The sequence below is a fragment of the Apteryx rowi genome, unplaced genomic scaffold (genome assembly GCF_003343035.1).
Source record: "Apteryx rowi isolate R43461 unplaced genomic scaffold, aptRow1 scaffold_20, whole genome shotgun sequence".
Lineage (NCBI taxonomy): Eukaryota > Metazoa > Chordata > Aves > Apterygiformes > Apterygidae > Apteryx > Apteryx rowi.
Genome location: NW_020448308.1, coordinates 1,673,848 through 1,700,913, shown reverse-complemented (window position 1 = coordinate 1,700,913; position 27,066 = coordinate 1,673,848). Strand labels below are relative to the sequence as shown.

At 38.7% G+C, this 27,066-nt stretch overlaps 1 protein-coding gene across 2 annotated transcripts in view; it reads right to left on the bottom strand.

The window, feature by feature from the left end:
• Positions 1–27,066, bottom strand: part of RABEP1 (rabaptin, RAB GTPase binding effector protein 1) — a 51,577-nt gene that overhangs the window by 7,732 nt on the left and 16,779 nt on the right. For both annotated transcript variants that reach the window (XM_026063588.1, XM_026063589.1), the window contains exons 3-15: positions 26,907–27,035; positions 24,472–24,675; positions 23,031–23,191; positions 16,374–16,493; positions 13,271–13,406; positions 12,325–12,503; positions 11,247–11,372; positions 7,719–8,186; positions 5,718–5,822; positions 4,829–4,945; positions 3,074–3,172; positions 1,201–1,341; positions 275–464 (exon numbers count right to left, since the gene is read on the bottom strand). In XM_026063588.1, coding sequence (XP_025919373.1) covers positions 275–464; positions 1,201–1,341; positions 3,074–3,172; positions 4,829–4,945; positions 5,718–5,822; positions 7,719–8,186; positions 11,247–11,372; positions 12,325–12,503; positions 13,271–13,406; positions 16,374–16,493; positions 23,031–23,191; positions 24,472–24,675; positions 26,907–27,035 — 2,175 coding nt within the window. The remainder of the gene's footprint in view (positions 1–274; positions 465–1,200; positions 1,342–3,073; positions 3,173–4,828; positions 4,946–5,717; positions 5,823–7,718; positions 8,187–11,246; positions 11,373–12,324; positions 12,504–13,270; positions 13,407–16,373; positions 16,494–23,030; positions 23,192–24,471; positions 24,676–26,906; positions 27,036–27,066) is intronic.

The following is a 27,066-nucleotide window of genomic DNA, read 5'->3' as shown; positions in this document are numbered from 1 at the left end:
CTTGAATGCAAGAAAAGGATAATAAACAGGACAGCTCCTGTTTATTTTTGTTAATATTTAAAGGAGAATTAAATGTATGCTACATCAAAGGTACATCAAAGGGAAATAAATAATTGTACTTTTGTTTTCAGCTGCACAGTCTGGCTGCACCTTTTAACAAAAAAGGACATTTTTGATAAATGCAGATAAAGCTATTTATTCTATCACTAAAATCTTCAATTATCTTACTACTTTCTAATATTCCTATTTTGAGACTGTTTTATCCCCTGCTCACCTATTTCCTCTTTGCAGTTCTCTATTTCCAGCTGTAGAGTTTCCTCTATATTTTCTTTCAAATATTGTTCAGCTTGAATCTGTTCTTTTAAGAATAAAATCTCCGCCTTAAGTTTCTCCTCAAGGTGATCTGCTGCTGTCCGCACGCTAATTATGTCTTCTCGATATTTTAAAATCAGCTCACGGAGCTCCTGAATCAATGATTAATAAGAGTTTGTGTTACTGCAGGATCTTCAGATAAATACAATACTGTATTTTCCAACGTGCAAGACAAAGACAAAGTTATATTACCCCAAGGTTTGTCCTAGCATACCAGATCTTGCATCCAGAAAGGTTTTAAAACAGAATTGCTAATGTTTTGCTTGGCTATCGTAAGCAAAGAGCTTGTAAAGATCCGTATCTCCACAGGCTTAGGACCTGCCCTTGCTTCCACGCTTTTACACCTGACGTGCTTGAGTGCAAGGGAGCGGGCATGGAAAGGATGACAAGGCTTACCATTATTCAGGACTCAGGATTATTAATGGTTCTTAACTGTAAGGTCAGGACAGAAATTAAGGTCATGGACTTAATTTACTGAATCAACACTTAGAGTGAAGCTGCAGTGAGAGAACAATTGTGCGCCCAGTTGCAAAATACAGCTTAAACTAGCTGAACCGGGATACGCCGGCAGTTAGCTGACAAGAGATCAGCTGTCAGGCCATGATATCTCATTTGTTTTATTATCTGTCCATACCCTGGAGCATGCTCACGGCACTGCTCGCAATCACTGGTGGGATCGGACAGCTGCTTTTGTACCTCACGGACTTACAGGGTTAAATCTGGATTATTGTTCACTGTGAGTCAGCTTTTTGTTAAAGAAGCTTCTTCCAGTGAGTCCTGGTCACATGTTTTATTGTGTTAATAGTTAATGATTTTTAAAGGTTTTACCTCTGTGGCTTCTGGCAGAATGAAATCTTCAGCTTGCTGTAAAGACACATGCAAGCTGTGTTTTCCTTGAAGACTTTCATTATCTTTTTGTAGTCTCACCAGCTCTTCTGAAACCTGCTCCCTTGACTGTGTCAGGACAGCCTTCAATGGAAAAAAAAAATGCATAAATTCTCACTTCGGGTCAGATCTTTTCATGCCCCATTTATCACATTTGCTGCCATAGCTTTCAGAAGTCTGGTGAATTAATACTTTTTATAAAGAAGGGAAACAAAATGGCTTTGTGGATCAACACAATCTGGCCTCTCCTTAGCCTGGTCTATGCACCAGAAATAAAATCAAGATGAATTTTAACTGTACAGGCAGACAAGAGAAAGAAAACTATAAATACGGCATTGTTGTATCTCCCAGTTTTCTTCCATATCTATCCATTAGCTAGCTGCGCTCATGAAGGCAGGGAAAAAAATTAAATGTGGTTTCTGGAGCGGGCAGTACTATTTATTAAGATCACCCAGCAACTCAGCTGTAAGATCAGGTTATTGAAAAACCTTAAACATTCAATCTCAAATTCTCAGTGTCAGGTATCTGCCTCTCACTGTATTTTGAGGAAAACATCGGTCAAAACAGTTGATCCCTTGATGAATGCTCTTACTCCCCACCCTGCTGCATAAGGCATAAGAGAGGGAAAAAAGAAGAAACTTGATCCCAATAGAGAGGGGAATGAGTTGCTCTCAGGAAGTTAGACTTGGTTCTGCCCTAGAAAATGAGGTTCTATTCCTGTCCTTGGACATAATTCCTAAAAGATACTCTAAATAGTTTAAAACAAGTAATTTCCCATATGTATCTCTAGCTGGGTGTTAGGGCTGATATTCTGAAATCTGATTTGTAAAAACACTTTGAATTAATCTCAAACTGATGAAAATATTAACTAGCATTTGTAAGCTCTTTCATACTGCAATGATGAATGCTACAAAAAACTGCCCTGAGAGAACTTATTCTGTCTTCAGATTTGGGGTAAAATAAGATACTAAAGGGGCATAACATGTACATAATAAATGAGGAAAAAACTAGTTGACTAGTGAGCTCCAAACTAATCTACACGCATACAGACATAAGGAGCCCGGCATAAAACAAACAAAAGCCACCCTACCAAATCTTGTAATCACCAGACAACAGACTTGCATGCATAATAATGCAGAAAAATAAGGTTAAATAGAAAAGCTTGTTTCTAGCATTCCTTCATTTTGAGTGCTTGATTCTGCAAAATTTTTTTTTTTAACCCAGTAGTCACAATACGAAAGCGATACCCATTAAGTATATATTCAAAATATTCCACGGTAGATCACAGCTGTCGCTGAAGACATAAGCTTCACTACTCCAGGGATGTTGCCCAGTCATGAAGCTGCTCTCCCACGGGCTGAGGGCTACAGAGACCAAGCCCCATGCTTTAATGGGAAGGATGCATTGAGGGAGAGTACGGTGCTCGTGATTCCCGGGAGGCGATACTTGCCACCCTAAGTTTAAAGACTAGGGCAGAATGTCAGACTAAACTCCAAAGGCAGAACTTCTCCCACAGAGCCCGAACCATAACAGCTCCTTGGGAATATGGCAGAAAGGAGCACCAACAGATTTTAAGAAACTGTGTGTGCAAAGCCTGTAGAGCAAAGAGTGTTAGAGATAGAGCCTACGAGCTGTTTTGGGTTCTGCACTTGCTCTCAGAGCTCACTTGTTTAGTATCTTCACCTGTCAAAATGCACAGCTCTCTCTGGTCAGGCGTGGCTGCTTTGCAAGGCAAACGGTCCTTAACAAACACAGCAAGCTCCCAAGGTTAGACAAACAGCACTGGCAAGCGATCTTCGGGATTAAGCTGTCTTACCATTTGCTCCTGGACACTTCTCTTGGCTTGGGAAAACGCCTGCTGCAGTTCGTTGAGGAAATTCTCCGACTTTTGACATTTAGCCATGAGTGAAGAGATCTAAAACAAAACAAAACAAAACAAAACAAAAAAAAATCCACACAGATAAAGATACAGCCCATGAAACAGATTTTGAAGAACAGATAAACACTGAAGTTCTGTTCCCCCTTATCATCACTAACATACACTTTGAAACTTCAAATTCATCCACTAAAATTTCTTTCATTAATGGCTTACTTGGTAAAGCAGTAAAGCAGCTCAGTCAGTAAGAAGTAAAGAGATACTACAATTCTATACCAATAATATATTAACCTTCTATTTAGAAAACCCTAAATAAGAAGCAGTTAATTCTAATCAAACTCAAATGTAAGACAGTTCAGAGGCACTGAAGGGAAACAGTAAAGCTGCTACCTAAATTTTCAGCATTTTCTTTAAGAAAAGTAACTTTTTACTCCTTTCACTGAAAACACAGATATCCAGAAACTTTACAGTTAAGTTAATACCACAGCAAGGCATGCTTAACAGCATGATTGAGCATTACTTAACAAGAGCATGCTACTACAGCCAAGGGGAAAACCCCATCCATGTCATTGGAGACCGACTTCCTCTAATGACTGCTACTTCAATGGTAAGACAAAATACTGCATGAGAGAGAAAAAGGAAAGTCTTCCAGCTCAAGAGAAGCAAATCGAAAGTCTTGTGTAAAGTATTTCCCCAATATTGTGATCTTTAATAGGCTTAAGCTGACTTTTTTTTTTTTTTTCTCCCTCTTTACAGCTACGACTACCACACATACTGTTTGGCTCCACTGTGCTAGGAGAACTATGGATGCATCCCAGACTGAAAAAAATCTTTGCAGCTGGCTATCACTTTAAACAATCATAAGTCTAGTGCATATTTTGGATCATCTGCCTACTCAGATACTCATTAACTGAGTGTCTTCACCATTAGTCCATTAACTGTGCGGCAAATATTGACGTGATTAAGCGGCGTGAACAGCAACGCAGTGATCCAGAGCACAGGGCTACTTCCACGCATTGCTCAAATTCCAATGATCACCTCCATAATGGATTTCAAGTTTAGCAGAAAAGGAGTCTCAGATCTAACAGAGCATACCACATTCTAGATCAAACACAATTCCAGGTGTCTGCAAAACAGGTCTTTTAAGTTGCCAAAACCTTAAGCTAGAGACATAGCAGCACCCCTAGCTGAAAGGGCCTCAGACCATATCCTAAGCATGCTATAAAATAAGCTAAGAGAAAGGTATCTTGCTGAAGAACTAGGAGGTTGTCTAAGAGCATAAAACAAACAGAAAACACCATACAACCCTTCAGCTTGGATCACAAATTTAGTAAATTACTAAAGAAATTTATTCTGCCATTGTGACACCTGACTTCCGGACATTATATTTGAGAAACATGGCTTGGACATCAAACTGACAGGGTTCAAAATGAAAGAAACAATCCAGAAAAAACAGTCACAACTGAGTCAAAAGAACTGAGTCAGGAGATGCAACTTTAGGACCAAAACTGGGTAACACGATAATAGAAACATGCCAGACTTATCTGGAAACTGTGGCAGACTGCCACTTAGATGGAGCACAACTAACCCTCAACTAATTCTCATTTTTGTTGCCTCTACGGCAGACAGTTCATGTCACATACAAGGAATCAGGAAACATTATTCAAAAGTGACCTTATTACAGAATGCTTTTACCTGATTAGAGGAGTCCTCAGCACTTTGTTTCATGTAATCCTCCAATTCCTGTTTGTCTTTCATTGTTTTTTCCAGCTGCTCATTAGCTTGCCGCAGCATCACCTGCAGCTTTTTCACCTGTGGTGTTACAACAAAACAATTTAACTTTCCATTCTTGGGGTGGGAGGGAGGATATTTACTCCCTGAATATAAATATAACCCACCCCATATCCCATCTCCAAACAACAAAACAAATCCCTCCAAACCCTTTGCAACCCAAAAGCTCCTTTATTTTTCTTTTGAAAGAAACACCTTGCGTCACAGATTGTACCTGTAAGGAAACACAGGACATCAAATTGTACCGGACCATCACCATGTAAAGACTCCAGTCACTGACTTTGCAGCAGAATGTGACCCATGCCTTTCCTACCCTTCTGAAGATGGTTCAATACATGGTAGGGAACAGACCCTCCGATACTTTAGGGTCATTTTGTGCTGCTAGGATGAGATCCTCTAGTTTTTCCTTCGCTGTTAATAACTCTCGCAGTATCAAAGAAAGTAGAATTTAATGCATGAAAAGCATTTTAGAATATAAATTATGAAGAATACTGACTTCTGCGTGAGCACACTTTTTACAAAACAGTGCCTCTACCGCAAAAATTTATAGCATCATGTAAAGTCGCTCCCTGAGGTAAATATTTAAGAAATATGTATATGCAGAGTCCATGATCATAAACAAGCACTGACAAATCGGATTACATCAGTAAAATGACATAAGTTATCCAGATTTTATGTATGTTGACATCCTTCAATTAGAACCAACGAATAAAACAACAGATGGTTCATTGCTGCATCCTTAATAATTCCTACAGCTGTAAAAATCTTGCTAGAGCTGGAAGAGAAATCCCACCTGGTCTCTCGTCTCGGCCTCCTGAAGCTGGATCCCTTGCAACTGCTTCTCATAATTTGAGCACATATCACAGCGCCTGCCCAGCTTGTTCCCCGCGTTCTGCACCTGGAGAACAGAGTCATCACCTGCCATAAGGGTCACAAACTTTCTAAGGAATGCAGGAGTGCTATATACTCTCAGGTGTGTTGTATGAGCACAAAGTATTATGGATAAAAGGCAGTGGCAGAATCACGTAACAGTAAGATTAAGTCACTCTAAAACTAAAGGGCAATGTAAATCAGATGCTGTAAATCAGCTTTTCCTGGCATAAATCCCACTACTAGCACAAGAGCAATAAGCCATGACACGCAAGAGTTTATCAAGCCATTCAGTGTGTCCTTTTGAAATATAGTACTTAATTGTCTGTATAGAAATAGACATCTTGGAGAAGAGATCTCAACAAGCTGTAGCATTTTTTCATGCAATTATATTCTACTACAAGTCGAATTATATACAGTATCACAGAGCTTTTTAATCAGCACAAATCAATTAAAAAGAAAGTCAGTTCACCAGGTCAGGACTTTCTTCAGAATCTTTTTCTCCCTATAACTGAGCTTTGAACATTTTTGCAATGACATTTACTAATTTTGTGCTACAGCCGCCATCAAGTTTTATTTACTTTTTTAATACCCTCTTCCAGTATTGCTCAGTATCAGACACCGAATAATCAGCTAGAAAAACGGTTGGTCTGACTCAGTCTGATCTGCACTGAAAAAGAGAAAAAGGGAAAGAATAGAGATGGGCAAAAGAAAACAAAACCACCCCAACAGACAGGCAGCAAAAACGGCTGGGGGGACAACGACGACAGAGAATGCAGAGGAAACCAGCCGCTGCTTTGCAAACGTAATAGTTTTGGCTAAGGGAACAAACGGAAGTTTTTCCGAAGCTACAGCTCTGAGTCGGGTCCGAGCTGGAATCCCTTTTTGCCACTCCATGTTCCTCCCACACAGAGCGGCATTCGCATGCCCTGCCCGTACTCCTGCCTCCAGAAATACGTGGGAAGCAGTGTGTTTCTTCCACGGATTCTGAGAAAGGGCTGGAGTGAAACGGCATCCAAATGTCAACAGGGCAAGGAAGCACTCAAGAGTCGAGCATTTAACTCTGCTCGGAGATCGCTACACTGTAGTTTACCTCCCTTACCTCTCTTGACATTATAGACTAGTAGCAACACAAAAAAATAGCAACTTTACAACAGGTTTGGAGAGATCTTTGCAGACAGGGTGAATTCCGGGAAGTTGAGAAGTTAAATATCATCAATATTCAGTTCTCCACTCCATCCATCCTTTGCCACCCCTCCTCCTTTCCCACCTGCATCCCTACATTCCTCTTTTTCACCTTTTCTTCCCTTTCACCCATTTCTGATAATGTTACCTTCCTCCCTGCCACCCCCCACCTTTTTTTTATTACTCCTTGGCCTCTCTTCTTCTGAAACAGTAAGTGCAGGAGCCACATAATGCTTCTCTCTTCAGCAAAAGACCAAAAGCAGATTTTGAACTGGCATCACATAAAGCTACTGAAGAACTGACAGGCAGAACACTCAGAAGCAAGTTTCCGTGGTCACTCGTACAGAGAGGGACTGACGCTGGCACAGCGTTAAGTCTAGCCTGCTGCCTGCTGCTCTCAAAAATTGGTTTCTTACGAAGCAAGTCCCTGGCAATTTTCTGAAGCTTGCTCGGTAGCAGCCTGACGTTACGCATATCTTGGTTGCTCACTTCTCAAGTGCACTCCATGCATAATCCTCCGTAAATACACGGGGTGCACAGAACAGCACTGCTAGCTCTGCACCTTTTCCTAGCCAGCCCAGTTGCACTACAATTTTTTTTTCCTAGATTCCCATTTTTCTCCTTGTTTTCTCCCATCTTCTTCCCCCCTCACCTCAGATTTGCAAGACCGAAGGCTGCGCCTGCCAGGCCCTCGCCTAACACCGCCAGTGACCACAGCGGACACGCGCTGCCCACTCACCTCTTTCTGCAGTAGATTCCACTCCGTCTCGCTAACCAAGCGGTAACCGCTAGGGGATACGTAAGCGCTTTCTACCCCTTGCGTAACACTGGAAAGAAGGGAAGCAGTCTCTTCTTGCTCTGGTGTCATTGCTTTGATTGCTTTTTCCTGATCTTTGGTTAACATGAACCCACTTGGCATTTGCAGAGACCCAAGCGAAGCCGTATCAAAGTTCTCAGACACTGAATCTGCTCCAACGAGTGGTCCAAAATCTGACTCATCCAGGTTCCCAGCAGATTTTGCTTTGTTGTTGTATCCTAAAGCTTTGGACTGTAAAGATCCAGATGTCCCCAGACTGTCTGTTGACTGTGCTCTCCGTAGTCCATCCTTAAACATATCATTATCCGTTTTATTGAAAGACTCACCAGAAGACAGAAGCAAGTCTGCATCCAATGAATGGACTGAGCCATGGGTGCTATTTAAATGCACCTGGAATTGAAAAACACAGAAGAAAACTTTACATACTCTGTTCTAGAAGCGCAGTATAAATGGACACATAGCTGGACACTAAGGATCAGACATGATAACTGCAGGTCTAAATTGGCTTTGGTAAGAACATCTGATCACTAAACTTAAGACGGCAGAGAAAACGATACAGAACTGAAATCTACCAGCTGCAACTTCCAAAAAAACAAACAAAAAAGTCTTCTTTTAAGAGTGCTTTGGTAAGAACGTGCTTTGCTGCCAGCTCACTTGGCAAGGAAGCAGTTACCTTACATCTCTTTCAATATTCAAAGCAAGGCACTTCTTCCATTAAAGAAGGGAGAGACTTGCAAAATGACTCTTAGAACTATGATCTACACAGCAGAAGGCAAATATTCCACTTCCAGAATGGTGTTTAGAAGATGACCATAACACCCATCATAAATGAAAAATGATGCATTTAGTATCTGCTCTATACTGACAGGTGAATATTCTTCTTCTATTTCTTTCTTCTGTTATGATTATCTGACAAAATATCCTAAGAGAAAGAAATATTTTCTTATGACATTTAAAAGATCATTGTTACATAAAAGAAAACGGAAGAGGAAAGGTTGGGCTTAAACAGAAAAGCACACTAGGCAGCGGGAATACCAAAAGCTATACTAACTGTCTCGTGACTTGTGTAAGGAACACAAGTCTCAATCTATTTTTTTTATTTACTTGTTGCACTGAAAAACAGAATAGTAATGCTTTATTTAAAAAGTATAAGACACTTTTCAAAACACCTTCCAACCTCTTGTGTGATTGTTTTGCCATCAGACATGCAAAGTCTAAATATATAAAAATATTACATTCAGAAGTAGGTCCAGCACAGACTAGCAGGTGGCTAGCACATCCACGCAGGTGTTTAAAATAAGGAATCTTTTTCTGTCCTATAACTACAAGAGTCTGGTTTTGGGGGCATTTTGAAATATAGCAAGAAAAATATCTGAGTCAAATTTTTAAGTTCAGTGCAGATATACAAAAGAACAGCAGTTATTTTACTGAATAAGACACAAAAAAATCCATTCTTTGTTACTCTGTCTGCAATCACAGATTTCAAATTGTATTTAATAGCATGCCCACACTTACAGATCTGAGCTTTAACTCTGTCTCAAGTTTTCACAGGAATTACTGAAAAACTAAACACCAACTTTGAATGTAACAGACAGATTAAACATTATAATGATGTATTATTCTATATATTTATATTTATATATTTATAATTCATAATTATATAGTATGCAATTATTATGACTGTTGTGGAAATGCCTTACTTTAAGCATCTTTTTTCAGGCATGGAATTATTACAAGTATTTTAAAATGTAAATATACATGTTGAAGTAGTTCATAAAAACAAGTGAAAACAATAGGAACTTGCAGACAACTGCATCTTTGGACAACAACGGTTGACGATACAGTTAAATCATGTTTGTAGTTGCAAACTGGAAAGCCAATTATATGTTCAAAGCAGCTTACAAGCCAAAGTATGACAAACTGTAAGACATGACTGATAATACGATTTATTACCTCCTGTAAAACACATTCTGTACAGCTAAAAATGGTCATAAATAGCAACCAAAAACAAATTCACAGACAAAGACAAAGCCACTCTGGAAATTATACCCTAACTCTAACTGTAAAATATTCCATTGTGTATACTTCCTAGAATTAAATAAATGTAGTGCTTAAGAGAGTAAAGCGTGTCCCAGGAACTGAGATTAAAGCAAATGTGGGAAGACAAGCCTTTGGTTCCCTATTAAAGGCTCTCGTTCGCATATCTGGATGCAGAAGTGTTGTTAGTATTCAACACAGTATTTGAAACAGAGAAAGAAAGTAGTATCCCCTTGCTATAAGATAAAGGGTAGAAACAAATCTCAGCTACGTTTAGAAGTTACAATTTTGAACTTCTTTCTGCATTCTGCACTAGTTCTGAAAGAGCATCATAACCTGCTACAAATCACTGATAAGCAATAGAGGCCAGATTCTGGAATATATACATTATTTTCCTTTAAAAAGGATAAACAAAATAGGCAAACATTCAGTTCACACTGCAGCTTCTCAGATCTCCTGAGGCTTACACGAACCTCTACAGCACAAAACTGAGTTTGTTTTTATTTATTTGTCCCCACTTGGAGCTACAAAACCAAAATGGAACCTGTCAGATGATCAGATAAACAGGCAAAACACATTGGAAAAGGAGAAATAACTGCCAGTTTTGACATTGTTCCCATGGTCCAAGCTGCAGGCTCACTGGACTTGTTTCTTCACAAATGAAAAGCTAAGGCAAATTCTCACATACAGTTTCATCTTGACCAAGTGTATGACTTTCTACAACACAAAAACGGCTTGCTAATGACATCCAGCAGTATCAATTTTCCTGGCTGTTATAATGAGTTTACTAATACAGCACAAGCAGCTTCAGCAAAAACTTGGTGCTGAGCCCCGGCTTCTGGCTTGGCTAAAGCAGCTTATTTCTGGCTGCTGAACTTACGTGGCCAAAAACCTCAACTTGCACAGCTGGCTGTAGCTTAGCACACATGTGTGTGCACACACACACACACACAAAATAGTGCTAATTTACACATGCTAAGCAACTACCTAACTTAGCAGTCAGTGACCACAGACTAGTCTAATCAGCCTAAATTCAAAACAGATATCTACAGGCAGATTAGCAATTAGCTGCAATACACTTGCTGAACATTCAGGTTTAACAGATTTAATTCTGAAGGTTCAGGTGTGTTATGAAGTGGTTATAAATCCCAACAGACATTAACAACAATTAATATCCACAAGGCAGAAGGTAAGTTATAATTTTTAACCGGACCTCTCAGAAGGTATTAAAGTATTGTCTTCCAATCTTTATTAGAATTTACGTATTCAAGTGTAAAAAAAGTATTTAATTGCTTATTAAGAATTAAAAACTGTAGAGAATAAAGGACATTAAGTTTCCATTTGTCTTTATAATGAACACCCTGAAGAATGCAAAATTATTCAAAGTTGCTTTGAACTATTCAATTGTTTTACCTCTTCATTAGAAAACTGAGTAAGGGATTCCTCATGGGTTAGAGAACATGAAGCTTTCGTTTCATCATCTGAATCCTTTTGCTTCTGCTCCTTTCTTTTGCTAAGTCTCTGCTGATCATCTTCTTCCTAGAAGTCAGTGGTCAATGGACAAAGCATATAAGCAGGATTCATTTTTGTCTTAGCAGCCACGACATTAGCTTTCAAGATAAGCTAAGCTTCAAAGACGACACTGGGAAGGATTCACTTGGTTGAAAAGCTAGTATTCATCTCACAAGGCATGTGTGCCTCTATGCTGATCTAAAGGAGAACCTCTATGCTGATCTAAAGGAGAACTTATTTTTCACTTTTAGTTGCTGATTCATGCTGTAGAATAATTTTATTCAAAAAAAGATACTACTTATTTAGTTCAAAATTCTCATTAAAGGAATTACCAAATAGGTAACAATAAAAATAGTTGGTTACACTAGCTATTGTATATCACCTGCTAACATGCTTGCACCACTAATGACCTCACTTATACCAGCATGAACATTAAAACCAAATGTGAAAAGAAAAAGTACCTTGATCACACTAAGCAATGCAATAGAAGATACACAAAATGACTCAAGAAGAAAGACATCAAAGAATAGTAAGTCATAAAGCATGTACACAATCACTTGTGTAAGAGAAATTACTATGAAACTCTTTTAGTTTATTCCTGAGCAAGGTACATATAGAAAAAAAACCTAGAAGTGAAACTTGCCATCCTAATATCCTTAACCCAGTTCTTTTGCATCACAGAAAAACGTTTCTTCTTCCAAGCTTAAATTCTGGATATTATTAACCTTTCATTTAACAATATTAGCAACATTACTTTTTTAGTTACTATATATATGAATATTGAAATATTTGTACAAATAGACAGTTTCTATTAAAATCATTAGCTGTCATTTTTTGGAACTATTAACACTTAACCCAGTTAAGAATAAAATTAAAACTATGATCTGTTCTCTCGTCTCTAGCATGTGCTTTCAGAACCTGGCAGACCATTACAACTCTACAGTCTTTTTCTACAAGAGAGAGGAAAGCAGCAAGTAACCTGATCCTTTTTTTTCAGTTCCTCAACTTGTCGGAGCTGCTCAGAGGTCAGAACTATTTCCATACGTTGCATGTCCCTCATCAGCAAACGCTGAGACTCCAAGAACTGGTCGTTGGCTTTTTGCCATGTGTGTTTCAACTGGTTGTGCTGTTGTCGTTCTTGCTCTAAGAGATGGCAGACTATTCAAGAAGAGAAAGAGTCAAACATTTTTTAAACCTCTTTTCCAAAGAGAAGCATCCTCATGAATAAAAGTAGTTATTGTTCTAATCAGAAACAGTCAGGCTTTGTTCAACGCCTATTTAGGATGAAATATGACATTTTTGTAATTCCCAAACCTGGCTTGGGAATAGGGATATATTATAACTTATGATTTTTCAATTAGCAGACTAACATTGTAACTTTGTTCATAAATTCTAATAGTCTGTTTTTTATTGTCCTTCTTAAAATGATGCCTTGTAAGTTCCTATTTATTTCAGCAGAACGTTCCGCTTTTCGTTCCTCTACAGTGATTCTGTGCTGTACTGGCATGCAAATACATTGACACATCCATTCCCTCACCAGGCATTCACAATTGACATATTCCAGAGTTGGAAGCAAATCCTTGCTAGACTGTCTTATGGAAATAATGCTAATAATTCTACATAAATAAGGAGACCAGCAAAATCACTTTAATAAGAATGAAGCTTGCAATACCATGAATTTCTGATTCTCAACATCACCCTTGGAGGGAATGGATTTGTTTATTTTTCTCTCTCATAAGAGGACACCAAAGTCAATTATTCTATTAACATTTCAAGAGCTTTTACATTTAAATTACTCTTTTTTTTTTTTCCACACTACATTTTTCAATCCAACTCAGAGAAGAAATCAGAAGAGAATAAACAGCTATCTTGTTTCTTGCATCCTCAGTGTAGGAATGTCAAAAGGATTATCATGAGATAGGTACCTTCATGCAGTTCTTTCCGTAACTTCTCTGCATCTTCTTGCAGGACTGATTTTTGAGTATTGAGAACGGCCACATACATCTCTAAGTCTGTCCTACATGACTTTTCAGCTTCCAAATAATGGTTCAATTCTTTAACCTGAATAAAGAGAGGAAAAACCATCTCAGTGGAGGGCACTCTCAGTCATTTCCTTTTTATTACAAATTATAGTGCCTCCTGTTTGGGTAACATACAGATGCCACGCACAAGTTTATTTCTAGGAATCACGAATATTCAACGACCAGTGAGCAAGTACTACTTGTATTAAATTATTTACTCATTAAAATTCTGCTAAATCAAACATGTAAGTATGTTGAGAGCTTCAGCAGTTAGATCACAACAACAACAGCACCACGCACAGAGGTGGTAAGGAGGCTACTATCCAAGAACAACAGACAACGAAGTAGTCCTTTAAGCAGCACTGATAAGGCAACAGCTGAATTACTGTATCTGGTTTGGGGTTTTACACCTCCAAAGAGGATGTGGAGACAGTTCAGAACAGTGTGACAATAGTTAGAAAACATGACTATGAGGCAAGATAGAACTAAACCAGGGATGTAGCCTAAGACAAGAGAAAACTGGAGGACAGGCAAGAAAAAAAAAAACATTCAAACCCATGGAAGATTGCTGCAAAAGGAAAGGAAAATCTGTCCATGGAGGACAGGATAAAAAGCAGTTGCAGTAAGGAAGAGTGAGGAAACACATTAGGAAGCTTTTGGGTTTTGCTTTGTTTTTTTAAACAGCAAAGCCAACAAAGAACTGGAACAACAGGCCTGCAGAGATTAGAGAATCTCCACTGGAAATCTTTTAAGATAAGGCTACATAAATGTCTGTCAAACATAATGGACGTACAGATGGATCCCATCTTGGAGCATGGAACTGGCCAAGGGATTTCTTTATGGTCCTACAGAGTTTTATGATTTTCTGAGTCAGGAATCACATGAGTTTTTATTTTAAAAGAAGTGAAAGCCTTCAGGCAATTCCTGACTGGCTCCACAGAGTTGTTCTTCATCTTTCTCAACACCGCCTGAAGCCACAGATGCTAATTCAGAATTCTAGGATAATCCTTCCGTGTTAATTTGGCATTAATGGTGGGGACAGCTTCCCCTGCCCTAGGATAGTATCTGTCTGCAAGTCTGTTAGCCTAAGTCTTCTGCCTGCAAGCCTGGTAGCCTTTGAAAGGAGAAATCAGACTCAAAGAATCACCTTTGGGAAGGCTGGAACAGCCTTGCAGGAAACAAAAGAAATGCATTGTTTCACGGATCCAGCTAAATACCTGACACTGAAAAACAAAACAGCACGACTCAAAGCAGATCTGAGGGATTTCATCACGATCAACAGAAAAGTCAAAGGTATCTCTCATTCCGCACAACCTGTCAGTCCTCATACCAGTCTAATAATACAAATCAAAATAATACCTTGCATTTTTATAGTGCCATTGATCAAAGCACTTTAACAACTTCCCAACTACCTGTGTGTTTAAAAAGAGAAAAGAGGGCAGGGATACACAGAAAAGCTGGACCAGCATCTCCTTGCTAGATAAAAAATAGCAATTCTTTCCAATTCAGCTAAAAAGGCGACAGAAATAGAACTACTGGGAACTCTAGACAAGAGGAATAATGAAATAGAACTGACTGCAAGTAACAATTAAGGGTGTGAAGTTATTTTCTTTGGTAAGAATCACTGTCCAAAGTGGACCTTTTAAAAAACAAACAAACAAACAACAACAAACCCAGAAAGAAAACACACAAAATCTCAAAAAAATGGATAAAACATCTGTTCTTTTTCAAGAGACTTGTGCTTTTCTTTTACTCATCCCATTGAGTGACATGCTCAGATTTTAGAGGGCTGACAGACACCAACAAAACTCCTGGCCCTGAAACAGTCAGTTTTACTCAGATAGTTCTTGCCTATAATGGAAGAGGGAGATAAGAGCAACTTAAGATGTTAAAACTAGAGTTAATGGGAAAGTTCCAGACTGCTGTGAAGAAAAAAAGAAAAGAAAAAAAGAGGAGAGAGTTGAGCACAAGAAAAGAAAGGATTCGTATCTTCTCCCCTGGCCCAAATTCAGCCTTGCAATGAAAATGGATTAGCATAACAAATCTACCGAGAAGAAGGGAAAAAGCTCCAGCACGGCCTGTCAATCAATATAGTAAAATTGTCAAGACTGTTACGCTCCTCCCTCAAACCCCAGACAGACCTCCAAGTGGAACTAATAGGGAAAACAAGAGAAAGAATTTGAGCAAGTGATGAGCGTCTATTAGGATTATCTTTTAAAAGAATGTGAGCCAGAAGACCACAAGGAAAAACACCCAAATACTAGGTTATTTTGTAATTTCAGCATACTTGATTTTCAAGATAAAATATTCATTATAAAAGCTATCCTTCTCTCTGTATAAAACAGCACATTAAACGCAACTACCTTACACTAATCGCAGATATTAGTTACCTTCCACAGCTGATAAGAAAGCTAAACAGGGTTTCTGAGACACCTGAAGGATACAGAAATGCTGGGTAAATCTCTTATACTTTAAGGAAAGCTCAGATTCATAGAAAGGGATACTGGAAGTTGCTGCCAAGAAATCAATAAAAGACGCACAAAATTCTGGTCATATTGCCTCAGTTTTATGCCCAGGATTAGAAAACGAAATATAGCAGATGCTGGAGGGAAGTAGATTAAAAAGTTGTGCCAAATGCAAATCTTTCTGTGGCTTTAAGCATGACATTAATCTAAGGAGAGATGAAACATTAATTGACATTAATCTGTTGGAGAGGTGAAACAAAGCTATTTTTCTAGAGCTTTTCTCTTTCCCTTTTATTTCCAGTAGAGCTGAACTTACGCAATTAAAGCTAAGTACAGATGATATACACGTTACCCAACTCTAAAAACAGAAACACAGCATAAGTAGGCCAAATACGTTCTTTGCACTACAGGAGAAGAGATATATCGTGCGTGAGAAGCTTCGTATTACCACTTTTTCTCTTTAGAAAGTTTGTCATCGCTTACCTGCATCAAGCTACCATGATGCAAGATACAAATTGGGACACAATTAAACTCCACCTCACCTTGGATGCTTCCAGCTCTTTTATTTTTTCTTCAGCTCCTGTCAGTTTTTCCTTTAGAGCTGCAATCTCCTTCTCCATAGGCATCACAACTGAACGAAGCTTCTCAGCATCTTCTTGCGCCTGAAATTAATGCAATAAATCACTAATACATTATCACAGTTTTCACTACAACATTTTCCATCATGGGAGACATCTGGAGAAAAAAATCCTATGCCAATAAAAACAGCTGACTAAACTTCCACTTCGAACGCTCGTCTTATTACTATTTATTTAGTTCGGCAGTCATCTCTATGACAACATGCCAAATTTATTGCATTCATTGAAGGTAGCTGAATTTTAAAACCATGCATGGATTGGGCCATGAATATCTGCTTTTAAAGAGACTGTCAGTAAATCTATCACTCTCAACACTTTGGAGAAAATTTATGAATCATGCATTTCATAATGTGCACACGTTTCTGTTATTAAAGGCCTAACTGTCCTGCAACTTGCTGCCACATAACACAAAAAAGTGTATATGACACGAACGGCATGGTGAGTTACTGACTGTTCATTTACCTGCTCATGAAGTTAAAGAGCAAAGGGATCTGCACAGCAACACACAGCCTACCTTGCTTCTGTTTTGGAATCCATTTTCAAACTTTCAATTACGACTGATGTAGCATCAGTTTTTGGTGTTACTGTACTAAATATTTCAAAATTATATATAGTCAAGCTATCACAAAAGCCATGACATTTCCAAAACAGCAGTTCTGGAAAGATCAAAGCAGGATAAGAGAATGAGAAGACTGATACGAGAGAGCAGAGAAAGAATGGGGTAAAAATAGCAAGAATTAAAACAAGAAATAACATTCAATATTCAAATTCAGCATTGCACAGGGCGGCCCCGACACCCCCATTCCCTATAGGCTCTGACATTCCTTCACATATGTCCTAAAACCTGCCCGAGTGAAAGCAACAGCTCCCAGCGACTCCGCAACAGCAAGCACAACACTCAGAAGAAAATTCAGACTCAAATATTCACCACAATAAAATTGCTTAAGCCACAAAGAACTTAAGCTACCTAATTTTGTTGTGTTTATATATGGAGGTTGAGGCTGCTCAATTACTCTCCACCCTCTACTGGCAGAATTCAGCAAGAAAAAATGAGAACTGTGTCCCCAAACTGAAGTTTCCAGAGATGACGCTTCTCCTATTCTTACCAGCGAAGACAACTGTTACACTAGGTGACACTCATGCCTTGTTTTAAATCTACATTAGAATAGAGGTTTCAGGGGTTACTCACTAGATTTCCATTTTCCGGTCAGCTTGCTGACAGCTGTATTCTGAACAGGACTTTCAGCAAGAAAAAGAGATAATGGAAGACTTCAACGGCTTAAAAATCAGTTAAAATAAATAGACAAAAGAAAATAATATTGCAATACCTGGCAAGCATACGAGTGCTACCAGGCCCTTGGGCTCCAAAAAGCTTAAAAAACAAAACAAACAAACAAACAATCTACAGACAAAGCAAAATTAAATTTCTTCACGTTTCGTTCACTTCGAGTGCGTTCTGTCACTGCTAGCTTGCTTGTCCAACGAGGACAAATAAAATCTGTGAGGAAACGTAAAGGGCCTCACATGACACAGTGAATTCGGTGCCAGGGGCACATGACGGTGTCACACGTACGCACACACGCCATCGCTGGCGGCCAGCCGCTCGGCAGCCCCAGCCTTCGAGCCGATGGGAGCAGGAGCTCAGCTTCAGGGGTTGCTCAGCATCTCCCTCCTTGCACCAGCGCTGCTCATTCCAGCCTACCTGGAGCAGGCTCACGTGCACTAGAGAGCCCAACATTTTCGGGGCTGTTGAATAAGCTTTTTCCTAATTATTCGTGACATCTGCAAGAACATTTCAGTGTCGTCTGACTGCACATTGCTCAGTGCTGAAGATAAAGCGACAAATTCTTTCGGGCTGGAACCAACCAGTTCAGAGACACTGTCAGAAAGTTTGCAAAGATGAAACCAGACTGTTCAGCAGCGACCAGCTGGCAAGACAAAACTGCACGTATCAAATTCCACCTGATAGAAAAATCCCTCTAGCTTTCACTTCTTTGTGAAGGGAACTGAAGTTTGACCCTTTTGTTGCAAGGGTTTGCGAATAGGATACGTATAAAAGGTCAGTATGAGGTTGAGCTGAATACTGTGAACAGCTTGCATCTGCTAAAAAAAGAAGTGTGGTCACTGGGTCTACTTCCAGCCTCCCGCGAACTGAGGCAGAGTACTGAGGCTCCCAAACAGAGGCTGTTCCTACTCAAACTTTTAATAAAATGAGAATGCCTATCCTATAGAAAAACTGCATTAAAACGTCACCGTGTGTTTTAAAGAAATACAGCATGCCCTTTTTTCTCCGTATAACACAAACGTCCTTATCACCTCCTTCTACATCACTTACCAAATATAATCCACTTGGAGCAGGTAGATATATATATATTTTTTGAATATCCCAGTCCCATAACACATGCCATCATGTGGCAAGAAGTGTCACAGTATCACATTTCCTCTATAAAAAGGAGTTACTCATAGGTATGAGCAGGAAAACGTGTGTGTCCTTCTAACTTTTTGCCAAATTTCCTTGCCTGCAGTAGACCAAGCTTTTACACAATTACCACCTTTATTTATTCACCACCGAACAAGAATAAATAAATAAAAGCCCCTGCCAAGGCCAGAAGCGCCTGAGGTAGGATCAATGGCTAAGCTGCTTATAAGAAAGGAGGGATTTGCCAGAGAAGATGTCCGCAAAGGTATTAAAACTGCCAAAAACCTGGCCGGGGGACTCTCAGACAAACACCGAATCTGAATTTGTTCCTAACAAACAAACAAAACAACAAGCAACTTCTACACACGCACGTACACACACACACACACGCTTAAAATTTGAGACTCTCTCTTTAGAGCAGAAGTAAAACACTGGAATAGGTTTTAATCAATTTTTAATGTTCTTTATCATTAGCAATGAAAGTCGCTTATTGGACTTCAGATTTTAAAGTCAGCACTGTCAGAAATCAGATTACTCTCCCCTTCCAACTCCCCTTATTCTAACTATCAAACATGCTTTGTAAGTAGAGGTTTGCTCTTTTTTACTCTCTCTATATCCAAAATACCTGTTCGGCAGACTTCTGCTAGCCAAGAGTTTGACACATCCATGCTAAGAGCAGCCTTTAGGTTCAGTACAGCTCCAGCAGCCAGTCAGCCACCTTCCTGAATGGAAAATGAGGTCCGGATAAACTGGATTAGCCAAATTTTGCCAGTGTGCAAGGTGCATCCCCCACCAAGGCATCTTCCAGAAGGAGCCCAGTCATTACTGGGTGGAGAACTGATATGGGGTACATGTTGCAACGGCTGGACTGCTTTCAGCATCTACGATAAGTCTAAAAAAAACCCCTATCTGGTATTAAAAAACAGCAGGAAGATGGACTTAAAAAAAAAATTACATTTTCGGAAAGGTCAATCACTAGACAAGCACACTCATCATTAGAAAAAGGTATTTCCCATTTTTGAGTTGGGAGAAAGATTTAAATAGTGCGTGCAAGGTTTTCAACACGGATTTCCTAGAAATGCTTGCTTTACAGTAAAAAAAAAAATCACAAAATCCACAAGTTTTCTAAAGGGATCTGGCAGTCTGCAACTTGAAACACATTTACAGGGAAAAGCAAAACACCTGTTTCCCGACAACTGTGCGTGTTCCACTCGACGTGCTCTTTCTGCCGAGAATCCATTCAAGAACGCCACCCTATGGATTTGCAGGCTAGGCTTGCGCACCTCCTGCAACGTAGTCAAAATCTAGGAAATACAGCTCAAAACAGTATGCTTATCAAAACATTACCCACCCCTTCCAACTGCTCCCCAACCAGGAAAAATAACACACAACTACAAGCCTGAACGTACCAAAACTGAACATTCAACCAAACAAGTAAGGTTTACATTTGAGAGATGGTTACAGAATTTGGATCAGCATTTGTTAATTAGCCTTCATGTCTTCGGGGGAAAAAAAATGTAGATGACTAGCGTAATCTTTAGCAATTACGTGGATCCAGTAGTCATGGATTTCATGGATTTTCTTTGTTAAAATTTATTTTATAGCCAAACAGAACACAACTGAACTGAGATATTACTCAATCAAGAGAGCCAAGAAGGCCAGTGTCCTGGACAGAAGCAAGTTATTCGTCATCTTGTTTCTGCTCTATCCATTTTTCTAACTGCACAGTAAAAGCTAGACAAGGGTATGGTTTTATGCTAGTTTTAATAACTAAATGCATGTTGTATCTTATATGCTGGTACAGGACCTACTTACAACCCCGAGAAAAAAGTTACTTTTTTTTTTAATCTTTTGAGATGTTTGGAGTTTCCACAGAACTGGCAAGAACAAGAGGTATTTTTTAAAACTCTTCCTAAGTTTATGCATTAAAATAAAATAAATCCTTCCTCATAATGGAACAAATAAAGATGAAGGATGAATTCACCTCTGTTGGAAATATCATTTTTCATGAGGAATTGGTCACAAGTCTTCAAACAGCAGAGTCCAAATAATAAACCAAATTCTTCCTTTTACACTGTCAGGTGGTGCATGAATGATCGTTTTTTTGCTTGCCAACCACAGTTTTTTGAGGGTTTGGGATGTTGGGGTTTTTTTTTGGTGAAATTGACTGTCCTTTTCCTAATTTTGCTTTAATTCTTGGTCTTCTTAAGGAAAAAACTCAAAGGTTTACCATGGAAGATTAAAAAAACCAAACATGCAAATGTGCTAGGAGTGTCGAATCCGACAGTTAAAGCAGTAATTTCAAGCAGCACTCCCGAGACCAGATTTCCCCTTCCCCCGTATTACATAAAGTGCATGTTGCTCTGCTTCAGCGGCTCTTTAGATAGCTTTCCAAGCTCATGTTAATCATGGTATTAATCATACATTAATTAATCACAGTATTAATTAAAATCAGTTACCTTTTCCTTTAGGAACACAAGAAATATTTATTTCCCATTTAAAGGAGTGAAGGTGATAGTGCCATTTATCTGCTATCCTGAACTTTCTGATGCTAATGGGCTCATGTTAAAGCTACTAAGTTTAGGTGAGCTGCTTTGGCATCTGAGCAACTTACTACTCCAGCTCTGTTACATAAGCAGTACATTCAGATGAAGAAAATGGTGTTGAAATTTTAGATATTGGATAGTCTGTATTTCAAAGACTTTTCCAGTAGAGGGAGATTATTTTCTGAAAATACTTATTGATGGTTGGTAACACATTGTGGGACTTTTATACCATGAATTCTGCAACTTCTGCGTTGTTTATTCAGGACTCACCACACTGATCCAATCCTGACCCTTCCTTCCAGCTTCAAACAAAATCTTTGTTCTCTTAGTAGAGCTAGAAGTTTCTCTAAAAAAAAGGTTGATGTTTTTAAATTACAGTAGCAGGACTTCTGTAGTTAGAACATCAGCAAATAGGCTTTTTTCAGACTCCCACCTTTATAAATCAGGACTGCATGAAAAGCAGTCTCACTGAATACCAAACACTAATCATGCAGCTAAAACTACCAATATTCAGAAAAGTCTCTTTATATGTCTCAGGAAAAAAAAATCCGTTTTTGCAGTACCAGTTGCACACATACATAGTAACATTGCTTGCCACAACATAGTAACAATAGGGAAAATACTTATGACGTGGAATGCTTATGATATTTGATATTCTGTTTCTCCTGCTGAGAGCAAGCAGAAACAAGAAAATACAGTAAGCTGGCATATTATTTCATGTTAGTCTGGTCTCTTCTTTATCTAATAGAGAGTCATTTATGACATTAAGAAAGTCTTAGAGTACCTTGAAGACTAATGCCTATGGATTTGACAAATTCACGCAAACGTGAGTTCTTACAATACATATACGAAGACTCCAAACTGCTGATCTGTCATGACAGGTTCAATCTACTTCCTGCTTGAAGAAGCAGAAATACCCCCAAATCTTCAAACTCAACAAAAAAAAATACAAACTCAACACAAGACACCTCAATTTACTCCTATGAACTGTTCCAAGTCACATATCTCCAAACAACAACAACCCTTCTAAACTTCAAGACAAATATCTTCCATAATCTAAAGCCTGTTGTCTTAAGACAACAAGGTTCTGTATTTCCTGGAAGCCAACAGTACTATGTTGCACAATAACAAAGACCCCTCACAACAAAGACCAAAAATATTTTAGAAATAGAGCCCATTAACAGTCTCAAAAGTAGTTATAAGATCTGAGACAAAGAACAAAGGCACAGAAGCATAAAGGAAGTTTTATAAATCTGCAGCCACTCCAGAAAAACCTCATGGGAGTTTTACTTAAGATCATCAGACACCATGACAGAAGACTTTACAAAGCCTCCTGCTTTTAAGAGCTTTAAGGCCAAGCCTTAGCAACTTTTCAGGTCCAATCTTCTAACCAAATCCACATGATCAGAGACAACCCCTTTATGGATTCAAATGCAGGATCAAGTCGTGATGACTTCTGTGAACAAAGAGCTAAAAGTTTGCAGAACTAGGCTATGCATATTTCTGAGGAATTATCAGCAGGGTATAGAAACAGACTCACGCATAACAAACAAGTAGATCTTGAAACAGAAATTGAACAGCTAGATTTCAATGTACCTTTTTCATTTCGTTTTCTAGATTTTCTTCCTCTTGACCTTCAGACAGTCGCCTTCTTAACTCTGCTATTTCCCGTTCCACGTTTTCTCGATATTGATTCCATTGAGCTCGCTCTTGCTCCAACCTGTGATGATACTGGAGCTCATAGTCACGAACAGTCTCTATAAAATAGCATTTCCAAAACTTAATTTCAATATAAGTTACACAAGGGAGGTTTAGGAACTCTATCTCCAACCAGTCAATGATTTATTATAGTTGATCAAAACTAGAACTATAGCAAACTCTCCTTTCCTCTCTCTTCCCTTGGACTCTCACCCCAAAAAGCAGATATGTAAGCAACTGATCCAAAAGAACTGCATTTCAATTTGTACCAATGTTAAAAAAACAACAACAACTATATATGTGTATTTATCTGTATAACCCCTAATTTCAAAACACATCATCCAAACAAACTACCCAAACCCTCCTTCTTTCCTCCAAAATGCAAAGAAACAACTAAACCTTCTCACATCTCTTTCATTTCCGTATTTTTAACATTACCCCTTAAGATAAGGAGCCATCTTTGTTTGCATATGTACAGCAGCTGGCACAACAGAGCCTTGTTGTTGGCTCACATATCTACGTACATCATAAACAGAACAAACTGTATTTATAGCAAGCCAAATGAAACTTGTGTACCAATGTACACGAAGAGCTGTGTTCCCTGGGGGAAAAGCATAATCAGGTGATGTGGAAAACTGCCTACAGCCAACAGGCTGTAGACCCAGGATACTGTGACCCGTTTGTGCACCTTTAAGAAAACAGCCAGTTACGACAACAGTCTACCCCCAGTTTACATCCTGTATTTTGTTCCTTGCTCATAGCTTGGCTCAGAAATGCCAACAGCTGTGCAACATGCAAATGTAACACAGAATAGCTTGGAACTGGCAAGAAAAAAAAAGGGGGGGGGGGGAAAGAAAACAGTATGACTGATACAGAGCAGCACATTCAGTCAGAAGCCTGAGGAAAAGTCTATGCGCTAGTGCTGGAGGCACGTTTAACTGTCTGACAGCAGAATTATGTTTACACAGAAGGAGAGAAAAGAATCATATTGTCAGCCTAAAGCTGTTTTCAGACTTGTCAAGTCACATGTATTATACTTATCTTTGTGAAGGATGAAGAATGACATTCTTGGGTCCCTCAAAAATGCTCTGCATGTATGTGGGAGTTCCCATTGCCATGATTCCTTATTACTTCCATCCCCATATTAATAGAAAAAAAAAAAGAATCAAGCTCCTTTTGACAAGCTTAGGAATTATGCTTGATACATCAGTTCTGTAACCCAGTTTTGCCAAGGCATGAAAAGTATCTATCCATATTCTGTGCAACAGCAGGCACAAATCACTTAATGCACACTAAAAACGTGTCTGATCTTAGCGGTAGCAGCTTGTCTGGTTGTTACCTTTCATAACAGCTTGCAGCGAAGCTACTTCTTCTTGCCACTGTCTCTTCACCTCATCAATAGCTTCCTGCTTTGTATTCTCAGATACGGTAGCTATAGCTTTGATGTTCTCCATTTCAGCATGAGCTTCCATCAGCTGTGTCCTCAGTTGTCCCAGATCATCTTGGGCTGCTTGCAGCACTGCATTTTGTCTTTTCAGGTCCTCTGAAAAGAAGTATTATTTCCATTTAGCCTGATTAACAAATTCAATCTGAAGAGTACCCATAGCTGCTATGACAAAGAGCAGTGCTCTAACAAGCGGGCAAAGAAAGCACTGGTATTAAAACGCCTACCCATAACAACTGAACAGACATTAGTAGAGGTCTTTAGAGAACATTATTTCTTGAATTCCTTTGCCCTTCCCTTTTATTTAAAAAAGCACCTTCTCACTCATGCAGCCACAAGACAGACACTGTAGATATAAGCTATGTGTCAATATGCCTAATGAAGGTGAAATGCGCTTCTAATTATTTCAGTATAATTTAACTCATGCTGGTAATGAATCTGGAAATTCAAAGACCAGACCAACAGGCAGGAAGACTGTTCTTCACCAAGTTTTGGCACTAGGTTAGTACTGAACTTGATAAAACACTTCACATTTATGCTTCAGTTTATGCTTCTGAAACAGAAACACTCTGAACACTACCTGGAGTCCACCTAAGAAAACTATGCATCCTAATTTGCTCTTTACCATACCTGTGCTGAAACTAAGCTTCCACCAAAAAAAAAGGACATATCCCACTACATTTCCACTACTTCTCTATTTGTTGCAACTATAAACAGAGATTAAACTAATTTCACATTATCCTCCTGAGTACTGAGGCAACCTGAAGCAAAAGCTCCGAATGATTTATATTATACAATTAATTTCAAAAGCACTAACGCAGAATACAGTTTTATGTCCACATGACCTATTTCAATGGCAAACACTTTTAGCAGAAATATCTGGCCAGCATACCAAGCTATCTACATACACCAAGCTATCTCTATGTATTTCCCTCTGAACCAAAAGGCTTGATCAATCTAGTTGCCCAAAACAATACCCTACACTACTTGATAGAGGATATCGATCAGTCACTGAGCTGATTGTACAGAAATCTACGGCTTTATAAAAGGAACTCTGAGCTGAGTACTCAAAAGGATATTAATCCTTGTGAAAAAAACTTGAAGATCCTTTATCATTTATATTACTTAGTTCTCAAATTATCTCATTAAGGGTGAGCCACCACAATTCCCATGTACATATAGGAAAGGGTTTCTTGAGAGGTTCTCAAAGAGGAAGAAAAAAAGAGGGCTGGAAAGAAAAGTAATTGCTTGTATATTCTTCTCTGGTATCTTTTCACTTTGGTACATGTGCAAGTTGGATAATTTTTTCTCTTCACAATTTATTTTTACTTTCTATCTTTTGACAGTTCTTGTCTGAAAAGAGAATTATTGCTGATCTCATCAGCAGTGCCTTGTATCTTAAAGTTCCTTTCATCCAGCTGCTAGAAACACAAAGAAATAAGCCTTCTGTATGATCTGATCTTCATTACGCCTGTTGTATTTCTGCTCTCATAAGCTTATACAACCAGCTGCAGTCTTAACACATTATTTTTTGGCTTTGCTTTCATATGTTAAGGACGGGGAAATCATCAGGATTAGAAGTAAACCAATTTGGGTCTCGGAACAGAAGCCATCTCTTCTCTCCAATTCTTCATTGGACATTTGAGCTCATATGGTCCAAATTTTTCTACAAAGATTGTTTTAGAAATAAATGCCCTTGGCTGGTATTAAAACTTTTACAATGTTTGTCTTCTTACATTCTTGCTCAGACTGAAATTTAAGACAAATCAATACTACATAAATAGCTAGCCACAACGTACAAACAGCACATCATTAAGACTGTCTTTTTCCACTTACTCTTTCAGCTGCTGCTCAAAAAGAATGAGCACAGATCTACTGCAGGAAGTAATATTAAAACTCAGCAGTGGTGTTTTTGTGTGTATATCAAGTTGCTCTGCTGACTCCTATCTGTACAGGCAAATATTTAAAGTCATTCTAAAAATTCATTCGAAGAAGTTAAATAGCCAGCTATTGGCCTTTACTTTTTGCCTGTTCCTCACGTTCTTACCACATCTCTGTTTAAGAGACTACTATCACCTTTTCATTTTTGGCAAATGAGAAACAGCAACAATGCTATGTCTCACAAATCACACTGGATATGCAGTCGACTATCCCAGCACTAGAAGAAAATTCCTTTATACCCTCATTATCCTCAATCAGATAGGAAAAGAAGGCACGTTGTGTGCATGGGCAAGTGGTGAGTAGTAGCTAGCATTAAAGGTTATTATTTATACAGGGATTATTTGAAGTTTAATTAAACTTTAGAATAATTCAGAGAATTTAGAACTTACCTTCCTTAGCTAAGTATAACTCCTTAAATTTTGCTCTCTTTTGATTAAATTCTTGCTCAAGTTGCTGCTTTGTGCGCAGGAATTCAGCATTGACCTTTTCCAATTCTGCTACCCGTTGTAGAAGAGCAACTAAAAACAAAACAGAAGATAAGGTACATCA